This window comes from Pteropus vampyrus, unplaced genomic scaffold, assembly GCF_000151845.1.
Source record: "Pteropus vampyrus isolate Shadow unplaced genomic scaffold, Pvam_2.0 Scaffold15, whole genome shotgun sequence".
Taxonomy (NCBI): domain Eukaryota; kingdom Metazoa; phylum Chordata; class Mammalia; order Chiroptera; family Pteropodidae; genus Pteropus; species Pteropus vampyrus.
The window spans coordinates 9,105,215-9,117,586 of NW_011888796.1; the positions used below are offsets into that span (position 1 = coordinate 9,105,215).

The following is a 12,372-nucleotide window of genomic DNA, read 5'->3' on the forward strand; positions in this document are numbered from 1 at the left end:
TAGTTTCTCCTTTTCTCTTGAACGATGTGAAAGCATTTTTAGTTTTTCCCTTATCACTAACATCAAAAGAACTTTTATTAAAATATCAAATCTAAATGAGAACAATTGTCCATTTGGAAGTAGTTTTTGATAATTTTGATCATTCTATTAATATACTATCAAGAGAAGTCAATTGCCTCGGGTGAATTTAAAACAAGAAGAAATATATATATATATAACTATATATAGTTTGAATAGGGTTTTTTTTCTTAAGGAAAAAAGTCTCTAGAAAGCATGAAACTAGAGTCAAAGTTATATTGGTCTATGTCAGATACCTATGAAATGTGCTTAAGATGCCATCTGACATCCAGAAATAGTTCAATAACTAGTAGCTGCTACAATGATGATGACCATAATTAAATTATTAGTGTCCCCCAACTTCTAAGCTTCATTCCAAATTTTTGCCACCTGTCAATCAATGACTCTTGTCTAGAAAGTTTGATCTCATCATCCCGAGAGCCACTGTGATTTGCTTCTCCATAGAAATCTATTCTTTTTTGAAAATTTGCATTTCTTAGCACTTTAATGTTTAAATAGCATAGGGTTCTACTCATGTGACCTGGTGTTTGAATGGAGAGCATTTTTAATTCCTGTAACAGCAGTGATAAATAGAGAGAAGGTTGGCAGTGCGAGACAGGAAAAAGAGTGGAATAATGAGGTATCCAGTACCTGGAGTACAGGGTGGGTCAGGTGAAAAGAACAGTCTCTATGGGAAGTTCTGAGATGCTCTCTCTCAGCAGCACTCTGCCTGGGAGGCTCTCCCTGTCCGTATGCCTCCACTCCTCTTCAGGACATGCGCTTGCTTGCATGCATGAGAACCCTCTCTGTGTGAGAACACTCAACCCAGCATGATGGTGGACTCAGAGAAGGAAGAAGGATCACTGGCTAGGACCCGGAATAAGAAAAGAAATTCTTTAATGAGAAATGAGTTTGTTGTGGTCTTTCATAAATGTGTATTTTAAAAGGCATTTAGTAGTTGTAGATGTCAGGATAAACCCACAACTCTAAACTCTGGCTCTCCCTGACAGACTCTCATGGAGCAGATCCCTTTGTAAGTACAGGATATGAAACTTGTGCCCAGGATGTATCTGAAAACGGCTGCTTGTTTTATGTGTGGCTCTGATTCCAAATATCTCCATGAGTGTAGGATTGAGAGAGGCCACCTATTTCCCTGTCTGTGTGAGCACCCATGATTTCCCTGTGTGTGTAAGCACACATCATTTATTTCTGCTTCCTTTACAAAGCTTTTGCTTTTAGGTTATTTAATCCTTTCTCTAAAGTTCTGTCTTTTTCAAGTTAAAATTTACCTTTGGGAAATCACATTTTAATTTTATGAAAAATCCTTCTTTTTGGTTGCCTTCCACCAAAAAGTAAACCGCTACATAAGTTTCTATGTGTGAACACTGCATTTTTAACCATCCCGAAATCACTGGAATCACCTGCAATTCCCAGCATTCCGGGCTGCTTGGCAGCCACATTTACTGTGAGACTTGATACTGAAGGCCATACAACTGTGCTTAGAGCCTCACCACTACGTCACCCCTTCCCTCTATGTGGCCCTTCTGTGGAGAAAGTGCTTCACCCATGTGAGGCAAACATTGGCTAGAGATTACCTTGGTTTGCAATGCTTTGAGGCACAATTATTTCTCTTCTGAAAAAAGCTGGGAGAGAAACCAGCACTAGTACAATCTAGACCCATGCAAATAGATTTCATTGTAAACACGTAAATATTAGTAACTTGTTGCTTTGAACAAGATTTTTATGCCAATCTCAAAAATACAATGCTTGGCACATCATAGTTGCCCAATAAGTGGCTGGATATTTGTGAACTGAGTGAAAAAAATCAAGCTAAATTCTTCCAGTGGCAAGCCTGTTTTCAGTCTATAGTCAAATAAGCACTTACTCTATCACTTCTATTATTGCCTACCTGTATCATTAAATTGAACATTTTGATTAAAATGTCCCCTTGGGCTAAATAACCAATTTAGTCAGAAATCAAACAAATCAAAGATTTAACTGAAGTGACTATTTTTACAAATGAATTAAAATAATTCCTCCAAACAGCCCAATATTTGTATATGACAAATTTATATTTTTTACTATTTTGGGGTTATTACAAAAGGTTTCTTTGTTTTTTTTGTTGTTGTTTTGTTTTGTTTTGTTTTTCTGCTTTAAAATGCCAGAGGGGGAAAGAATTAGTCATTTGGGCAGATATATTAAAAAGAGACATAGTGTCAAGAATAGTAACATCTCAAGCTGTGTGAGGCTTCACATGATATGTGAGGCTGCAAGTTGTCTACGGCCAGATCACATGGTAGCAGCCATCTTGATCCTGCTGCATTTGCCCATTGGGAAAGAATCTTCTCTCTCTTTAATAGCTAGTAATTCCAGCAACCACTCATTCTGTATTTCTCCAGGCTTCTCTGAGAATGTTCAGCAAGGGCAGAATGGCTGCCCCTGTTATCTCGAGAACATAACTAGATAGGAGAGGCCTCGCTCTGTCCCTGGGGAGATGCAGGCTCTTTGCCATGGAACCCTTTGCACCTCCGTGGAGCCCTTTGTGGTCTGTAGGTGGCAGGACTGGGTTTAGTATGTTCCACAGATGAATGACAAGTCTTCGGTGTTTGTGCTCTTGCCTGATAATAGCTGTCAGGAGTTAGGAAACACAAGATGTGACGCAAATAATACCTGACTATTAACCTCTTTTTCTTTTCTAGGGAATGCAGTCGGATTTTTGGGGAAGATGGTCTGACATTGAAACTCTTTCTCAAAAGAACTGCTCCCTTTTCTATTCTATGGACTTTGACGAACTACCTGTATTTATTGGCTTTAAAGAAGCTGACAGCCACGGATGTCTCTGCCCTGTTCTGTTGTAACAAAGCCTTTGTCTTCTTGCTGTCATGGATTGTGCTGAAGGACAGGTTCATGGGAGTGAGGGTAATAGCACACTTGATTCAATGCGTGAGGCCTCCCTTAGTCATAACTCCTTGGCATCACGAGAGCTGCTTTGTTTCATGAAGTTTCTGTAAAACTTTCCCACTGGTTCCAAGTACAGATTGGAATTTGAATATTCATTAAGATGCTTAGGCAGTTACAACATCATTAAAGAATAAAGAGATTTTCATTGGGCAATCAGCTGATTTCAACAAGAGGCACTAAGACAGGGAAAATAAGCTCTTTTATTTAGAATTAACGGTGTGATCAACTTCTGTCCTCAGTAAAGAAGGGCCTGAGAAAATTAGCCACAGTAAAGATGATGATTTGCTTTTTTTCAATCAACTTCCTCATGTTTCCCCCACGACAGATGATTTCATTAATACTGGTATAAGTAGATAAGATTACCAAACAGTAATTAAAGTCACTGTTAATGGCACGATGTTGTTTAAAGTGGCTGTATGTCTATCTGACTAATCTGGGAATGGAACTAAAAGCAACAGCTACTTTTGAGTACAAATTAACTGAACTGCATTAAACTGCCACTAATCACTTCAGTTCTGAGTTTATTCCTTTCAGAAATAACATGGAGTTTTAAAAAACTATATGCTTGTTCTATGTTTGATTGACTGAAAACTATGCAAATTTAAGGAGCCAGATCACATTTATATAATCTAGTATGTCACCATGATGAAAAAATTGAGAAACTAATTCTTCAGAAAGAGGTCTAAATGAATAGACTTTTCTCAGAAGATAGCATCACATAATTATTGTTCTCTGAAAGAGATATCTAAGATTGGATTTGCAACATATTTTGCTATCAAAATACTGCTCTTGATGCAATGAGTCCAGAGTTCTTTCTGCCCTAAATGCTGAGATAATTGTCTATATTTGATAGAGAGTTTATGATAGCCATTAACCCTGAAAACTTTTTTTAAATAGTTGCATCTTGGGTGATGCTGCTTGAGTTTAAGACTAAAGCTTGACATGAACATAAAGTAGAAAACTATGATAATAGATAAGATGAGAAACTCTGAATCAGTTTATGATGCCATTAGAATATACTCAGATGTGGTATCACTCTCTCCACTAGCTAATCTTAGATTTGACACCCAAAGGGCTTAGCATCATGTTTTTACATGTGGAGCACTGTTTGTCCATCACCAGGTACCCTGACAAATCCTTGATAGCAGGGACCTTAATTTAAGCTACATAATTTGTGAGGCCTAGTGAAAAATGAAAACACAAGGTCCCTTGTTAAAAAAAAATATTAATAATTTCTAGATGGTAACAGCAGAACATTAAACCAGGGATGAGACCCTTTTAATCATGGGGCCTTTGCATCTGCACAGGTCATATGTCCATAAAGCCATCTCTGCGTCTATCTCTAACACCTAGAATAATTCAGGAAAAAAAGTAGGGACTCAATAGATATTTAAGGATATCTTGAATGAACTCATGCTAATGAGACCTTTCTCTTTTCTATTTACCACCACCATGGATGATCCATGAGAACTTGGAGGGCCTTGTCAGAAGAGGGGGAAAGAGGAGATGTAAGGCTTTTCTGCTCTTTCAGTAGCATCTGAATATCAAATAAATAAATACATACATACATACATACATACATACATACATACATACATACATACACTCACTATAAGATTTACCAGTGAGACAATCAATTGCATTACAGTGAATGAATGCATTTAACTATGGAACTTACTGACGCAAAAGGTTGTATCAAAAGAGGTTCAATGTTTACTTAGGTCTTTTAAGAAAAAAACTCAACTATGTAACTTATATTTAAAGCACGGATTTAGGAAATCTGTCTAGAGGCTCCAAACCATTGTCATTTTAAAATTGGCATCTGTAGAGGATTGAATGGTCCTCCCAATAAGGTGTCCATGTCCTAATCCCTAGAACATGTGGATGTGACCTTATTTGGAAAAATGGTCTTTGCAGATATAATTTAAGGATCTTGCAAAGAAAAGATCATCCTGGATTATCTGAGTGGCCCCTAAATCCAATAACAAGTACCCTTATAAGAGGCACACACAGGAGAGCCACACAGAAGAGGAGGAGGCAATGTGACCACAGAGACAGAGATAGGAGTGTTGTGGCCAGGAAAACTGGGGCAGTCACCAGAACCCGTTAGAAGCAAGGAATGTATTCTCTCCTAGAGATGCTGAATTTAAACTTCTGGCCTCCAGAACTGTGAGATAGTAAATGTCTTTTGTTTTTAGTTACCAAGTTTGTGGTAATTTGTCATAGTATCCTCAGGAAATGAATACATCTATAAGACCTGATAGGAAAAATGTTAAGTAGCCAATAAGTGTTACATAAAAAAAGGAAGACATCGTAGATGGCAAATGGTAAGTATTGATTTGAAGTATGCTGGTAGAAGTCAGATACTTTTCTTTTTAAATGACAGGAAGTGCTTCACTTCTCACTGTAAAACCTTAGGTAGTGTTTAATGCCATGTTACAGAAGAAGGTCAAGGTGTAATTTTAATGATGCCCGTAATCGGGCCATGGAATATAAGAAGCCCCAAAACGTACTCAGCATTTTGCCTTTTGACAGTATCAGCAATTTCCCTCCTGAGACATATTGAGAACATGTATAATTAGGTCATTTGAGAAATTAAAGGAAGGCAAACAGAATACCGACAACATAAATGGAGCTTTTATTGGCTACATCCATAAATACTCTAAAGAACAGCCTGTAAGTGCTGCTCCATTTGGACTACTCTTTAAAAAAATAGTTAAAAGGTTGCTTTCAGTCATTGGATTAAAATTAATATTTCTGACTCATTCTAAGGCTTCAGTAGTTTAGAAACAGATCTTTTTTGAATTTAATTCTCATATGCTTTACCTCAAGAATAATTACATTTAAGATAAATATATGGCCTTTCCTAGTTCTATTTTTCATGTCAACATAACACATGGACAGAAGGAAGGATGCTTTACATTATAATATCAGTAAATATGAATTTATCTGGAGCTCAGGTTCACCAGAATTAGCAATGCTTCCATAAAAACTAATTTTGTATTATAAATAACTTATTATTTCATTTACTTGGAGTGTTGATCGAATTACAGGTGGAAAGATAATCTGTTGTACATTTAGTTTTCCATTATGAAATCATTTCAACCAATTTGCTGGTAAACTTTGATGTGTTAGAAAACTCTTTAATGAGTGGTTGTTTGCAGCTGATATATGATTATCCCATGGAAATTAGTAAACTTCTGTAAAATCATTTTTTTAATCACAAAAATATTGGTGAGAATCCAGTTCTTGTAGCTTTGAAGATGGGTATTTTCTCATCTCCATGATCTCATGTCATGTAGCTAGAGTTCTTAAAATTCATGAAAAGCAGAGAAACTGCCTTAATAAAAAAAAAAAAAGTTTTTCTCAAAGAAAATGAGCTACTGGCTGGGGGTTTTCTTTTCTGTCACTGGTATCTATTTTACTCCAATGCAAAGTAAATGTCAGACTAGCAAGTTAAAACCTTTTCTTTAAGATCTTCTCCCTCCCTTGTTTTTCTATATTATTAATTGAAATTTTTCTTTCAGCAGATTTAGGAGATGAAGCAATGTCCCTTCAGCTATAATTGTGTCCCTGTGCAGTTTACTTCCCAAACTGTAGCTCTATTGGAGATTTTCCTACATCCACCAAGAACTGACTGGAGTATTCCAGTTAAAGTGAATCTTTCATTGCTTAAACTGTACTTCTCTGAACTCAAATTGGGCTCCAGAGCACTATAAATCAGGACACTGGAGCTGAGCAGCTACCGATTTGTGCCAATATTACACATTTAGATATGAGTCAAGACAATTTTTTGTTTCCATCTTGCCTTCAGTTGACATTTACACAGTAACTGTTCATTCAGATGGGTGCAGAATCTTCTATCCAGAACCTTAATGGTTCCTAGAAGAGGCAGTAGAGGATGTGTAGTGGGACTGGTCCCTTTCATATCCCTCTTGGCAGGAGGATAACTTAGGAATATGGGGCTGGAGGAGAAAGCTGAGTTGTAATGGCTCTGATTGTATGCTCCCAAGGAATCCGTAACCCCTTCAACAAGGCTCAGTCAATAGGTCTACTCTATCCTTACACACATACACACTCTTCGGTCTTTCATTTTAGCATTTTTTTCCTCTTTTCCATCTTGGTCTCCCCTTGAGATTATTTTCAGTTGGATTTTATTCATAAAAATAGATATGTATGTGTGGCAGGGGATGGGGAGGTGGAAATCTTGGTTTGAGGCTCTGCATCCCTTGGGTTTGACCTGTCTTAAGGACCCGCCATCCTCCCCCTCACACATACACGATATCCGGACAGCTATAGACTGACTAGCCTCCTCTTTCATTTTTCTCATTTCCACTTCTGCCCAATTTCATTGGATCTGAGGAAAACGTGTGGTTCTTCTTCATGGGATCTTTCATGTAACATGTGGAAAAACGTAAGAATTCTGTATAGCCTGGCTCTTTGAAAATAGACTCTGTAAATATACTCAGAAAGAATAAAGATAATCATCAGTGCAGGTCTCATTTGCCAAGCCATTAATGTGTGTCCCACCCTCAGCTGCTGACTTTTAGTCTTGAACATGAGTACGGCCCTGCTGGCAGTGTAGCTTTGAGGCCCTCCACTTTCGAGGCTGCTGTAAGCTTGGGATTCCAGGGTTCACTGTGAGCCATGTAGCTCCTCCACTTTCCATCCACCTTCAGAAACAGAGTTAACCACAAGGCAAATTAAAGAAAGATATTAGGATTACAAATAAAAAGAGAAGCAACTAAAGGTTCGTCTCAATATCCTGAACCCTAGAAGAGCTACTTCGTCAATGGGAAACCCTCATGGAAAGCCAGAAAAGGGCCAGACCCTTGTGGTTTTTGGGGGGTGGGGTGGGAAATGAAGATACAAGAAAACAAAAATGGTCAAAAGCCGGATGCTTCTCTAGCCTTAATCTGTATAAACTAAGCCTTCGAGAGGTAAAAGAAGCCTAGCTTTCACTCAGGGCCACAGGAAGTATATAGCACAGAGAGGCCACCAAATGTTTACGTTTGTGGTTCTCTTAGGTTGGGCTTTAGGAATTGACTCAAACAGTCTCGTGATCCCTACGATTGTCCCAGGAAGTTGCTGCGAGGCTTTCAGAGGGGGCTGAGTTTGTAGAGGAAGGTAGCTGTCGCCAAAGGTGATGTCGCTCAAGCGGCATGCTGGGATAACGGGTTTACCTTGATGTGAGAGGACAAAGAGATTTAGAACGTTAAAAATTGAGGCATTGTCAGTTTTATGGTCACTGAAGTTACCTACCTTCTCACCCAAAACAGATTCAGGTAATGGTAGTGGTGGGTTTTCTGTCTTAATCAGACACCTCTTGTTGGTTACGGGACTGGAACTGGAATAGGTCATGAGGAGAGCCACGTTTTTCCAAAGCGAAGCAGGTGGCACTATGAGATAGTGCATTTTCAGCACAGGAGTTCCTCATGGGAGGCTAATGTGCTCAGAGGCATTTTTTTGGTTTCATCACGTGGATGTGTACATATGAGCTCTTCTGACACAATATTTTAAGGCACTGGCTTCCTGCAGGCACATTTCCTGTGTCCTGAGCCTGAGAAGAGTTGTTTTGTGTTTCTATTGAGAAGAGCAGACTATATTAATCCTTCCTTAATGACTGATTAATTCTGAAAATGCATGTGACTCAGATCTGTGCTTGGGTTGTTTGTTCTCTGGAAATTTGAAGAGTATTTACTCTGCAGTTAACCAAGGTGCCAAGCAGTGCCACTTTGAGACCATCTAAACAACCACTCCAAGGGGGCTTCCGCCCAACATTTTCCTGCATTTTCTAGGTTAACTGAGATCTCTTCCCTTAGTTCCAACAGTGTAGATTAAAAACTTATTAAAATTTCTTAAAACATAGCCATAGAGAATTTATTTTATCAGATACTTGTGAAATTTAAATAAAAATGTGGAAAATAATTTAACTTATCTTTCCCCACAGGAAACCTATATAACCTAAATTATTAACCTATAAATTACTGTTCATACCACAGAGAAAAATATTTTTCCAACATCTCAAATATTCAGATTTTCATGCTTTGAGAACTTAACTAACAATGTTGTCTGACCCCCTGAAGTGAAAAATGCTTCTCTCCATGAAAGCAATTGAAAGAGACACTGCTGTAATTGATATGTCAATTTAAGTGGTCTAAGCTAATATTTTCACAAGCACTTGATTCTAAAATGTAATGGAGATTTTAAAGAGACTCGCCATGGTAATAACTTTGAATTGTTATAAAATAATGTAATCTTTGTTCATATCTAATTCTTATCATGAGAAAACTTATGATAGAAATATTACGTGTATATATTTTTACTAATGGCTGACTCAGGAAAGGAAGAGTTTTCAGCAGGGATCAGATCCTGGGAATAATAGTATTAATTATTCATTACTTTCCAGACAGTGATTTTGTTTTTTGTTTTTTTTTAATTTTTGGTTTGTTTTCATAATTCCCTAAATTCAGAATTATACATTATTAAATACTTTTAATAATTTTAAATATGAAACAGCATGTCACGTTAAAATTCATTAGGATTAGCACTGTGTTCTATTAACCCTGTCTTGTTTATTTGACCTGGAAAAATGCAACTGATGCTTGGCCAAAAGAAAACAAATATTAATTCAAATTTATTATCCCACAAATTTAGTCTTATGAGGGAAATCTACTTGTGCACCTGAATATTTTAACCCATAGACATTATTTAAACACAAAAAGCATCAGAAAATGCCCATGTCTGTTGTGCCTTTTCATTCTCTGAAACCAGACGGCTCAAAGAATTGTTGCAAATCCCTGGCTGTGCTATAAATCCCCAAATCAAAGAAAATGATAGCCCTCCCAGAATTTCCGGGTCTAGATAACCCCCTCATCATGTTTATTTATGAGTCTATTACTTCTCATTTGGAAAATTTCCTTGACACTTCATGGTGTGTGTATTAAACTCTATTCCCTGTAGTTTGAGGCACAGTCTAACTAGAAACACACTCCTGGCAGTTTCAGAGAATACGATATTTACTCAGCAAGAGAAACGCCTCCCATCAAGCAGCCTCCAGGATAACACTTTATGAAGACAGTTTTTCACTGCTGACATGTCGGCGTCTGTTCTCAAGTACTCCTGCTGTTTTTCATAAAGGACGCTTTAGTGTGGAGCTGGCTCAGAATCCAACTGTGCACTTGCTTTTGGTGGTCATTAACAAAAGAACTGCTGTAGCAGCATCTAAATTATATGTCATCACTATCATACTTTGCATTGGTCTTGGGCAAGTCTACAGTTACATGTTAAAGATCTACATTTGTTGTAATAAATAATTCACTAAAATAATGTTTAAAAGCTCCCCTAAACACACACACAATTATATGTGAAAAAGCTATCTACAGAAGAATTGATTTACCTAGGAATACTCAGAACTGATCTTAAAATTAATTACCACATGTTTAAATTTCTCACAAAATTGTGTCCTGATTTTAAAGTCAGGGAGATTATTTCACAAGAAAATGACACATTGTTTCCTATTCCAGGGTTGTTATTTTACTGTGTCCTATAGCTTTGAAAGGTTTTCCAAGTAGAACCAGTTCAAGACAATGAAAGAAACAGCTGCAAACCAGCATTTCACTAAGGGAGCAAACTCCTGTTTTGAATATATCAAGCATCATATCAATTTATAGTAAACTATTACGATTTCAACCAAATTGTGAACATTTATGTGAACTTTATGCAGTTACTGCTCTAGAATACTAAAATAAAATTATCTTTCTGTGGTTTAATTTGCCTATAAACAAAAGGAAAAACTGGCCTCCATTTGACATTTCAGGTAACAGCACAAGCTTGCTCTTTATAAGACATCACTCACTTTTCCCTCTGTTGGCCTAAATTTTGCCTCTTAGCTGTATCACTATTACGTCTCCTTAATCAAGTCTTGGCTACGTGGAGTTCTTCAGAATCATGCACTGATCCAAGGGGCTGATTAAAATATATGCTAAGTTATTTGAAGAAAAAAGAATACAGTATAGATGAAAATGCTTACAAGAGACTTACTATTAAATTTACTTCACCAATACAGGTATAAATCCCTAGGAAGCTGAGCTAAAAAATTAAATTAGAATGTGAGCAGCTTTTATATTCTCTACCTGGTTGTCCCATGAGCATTCTGATTTCTTGTTAACACTGATCATTCCTACAATCGAACAGTGATGTACAGGAGGTAACTGGGTTTGAGGAAGCATTTAGTAACTTTCAGGAAGTCTTCAATTGCTCATTCAGGGATATGGAGGCATCATTATTTTTATTTCTTTGCATTCTATTCGACAGATAGTTGCCGCAATAATGGCAATTACGGGCATCGTCATGATGGCTTATGCAGATAATTTCCATGCTGACTCGATCATAGGAGTGGCGTTTGCAGTGGGCTCAGCCTCTACGTCTGCATTATATAAGGTATGCTGTGCACCTCCTTATATAGTAAATTGTCATTTGTAGCTTAGACTTAAGTAATAAAGTAAGGAAGGACAAAGAAAACTTTGGCTAAAAAAAAATAAAGATGATTTAATAATAAGTATCATTTATTGAGTACTTATTACATGTTGGGTACTTGCCAGAGGATTTCACCCTTGTTAATGCACCTTTATGAGGCATAGGTACTTATCCCCGATTTCAAAGAGGTAATTTGGTTTCGGGAAGCATTTAGCAACTTTTATGAAGTCTTCAATGCTTGCTTTGGGATATGAAAGGATAAATTAAAAAAAAAATTTTTTTGAACTTCTATTAGACAGATACTGTACGGGTGTGTTAACATTGTTTTAATGACAGATAAAGAAACAGAGGTTTTGAAAAATTGCTCAAAGTCATATAACCAGGAATTGATAGAGCCAAGATTTAAATGTGGACTGGCCAACTCCAAAACCCTTGCTTCATGGCTCTGCCCCTCCCAATCACCCACCAATTGTAACAGGGGCTGAGAAAGAACTCTCCTCTCTTTAAGTTTCTTTAACTGAACTATTTGTGGTCATTATTTTAACTCCAATTGAGGTGTTTAGAATAATAAACAAGCTGTCATTTGAAAGGTTACCTTTTGCTACCTATGAACCCCAAGCCACAGAAGATTATGTTATTAGCAAAACGAAGAGCCTCTTTTCCTCTCTGACAGATACTCTGGGTCTGCACTACATGCTCACCTTCTTTCCTACTGGAGTTGCCTGTCATCAGTGCAAATTCTATTCAGAGTCATTGCCCCTGACTTCAGAGGCAAGGACCAAGAGAGCAGATCTAAAAGGTTATTCCCCAAAGCTCCACTTTTCAGAGTCAACTCTCTGGATGTGGCTAAAGCACTGTTCCACTTTCATCTCTCTT

The 12,372-nt window shown here is 37.4% G+C and overlaps 1 protein-coding gene and 1 long non-coding RNA gene across 2 annotated transcripts in view; one reads left to right on the forward strand and one right to left on the reverse strand.

Moving 5' to 3' along the window:
* SLC35F4 (solute carrier family 35 member F4) overlaps window positions 1-12,372 on the forward strand; it is a 175,321-nt gene that overhangs the window by 157,196 nt on the left and 5,753 nt on the right. The window contains exons 4-5 of the mRNA XM_011385042.2: window positions 2,757-2,976; window positions 11,335-11,460. Coding sequence (XP_011383344.1) covers window positions 2,757-2,976; window positions 11,335-11,460 — 346 coding nt within the window. The remainder of the gene's footprint in view (window positions 1-2,756; window positions 2,977-11,334; window positions 11,461-12,372) is intronic.
* Window positions 6,871-8,420, reverse strand: LOC111734635. The gene is made up of 3 exons (XR_002778526.1): window positions 8,281-8,420; window positions 8,029-8,201; window positions 6,871-7,691 (listed from the first exon to the last, which is right to left on the reverse strand). It is a non-coding gene; the product is annotated as an uncharacterized LOC111734635 (long non-coding RNA).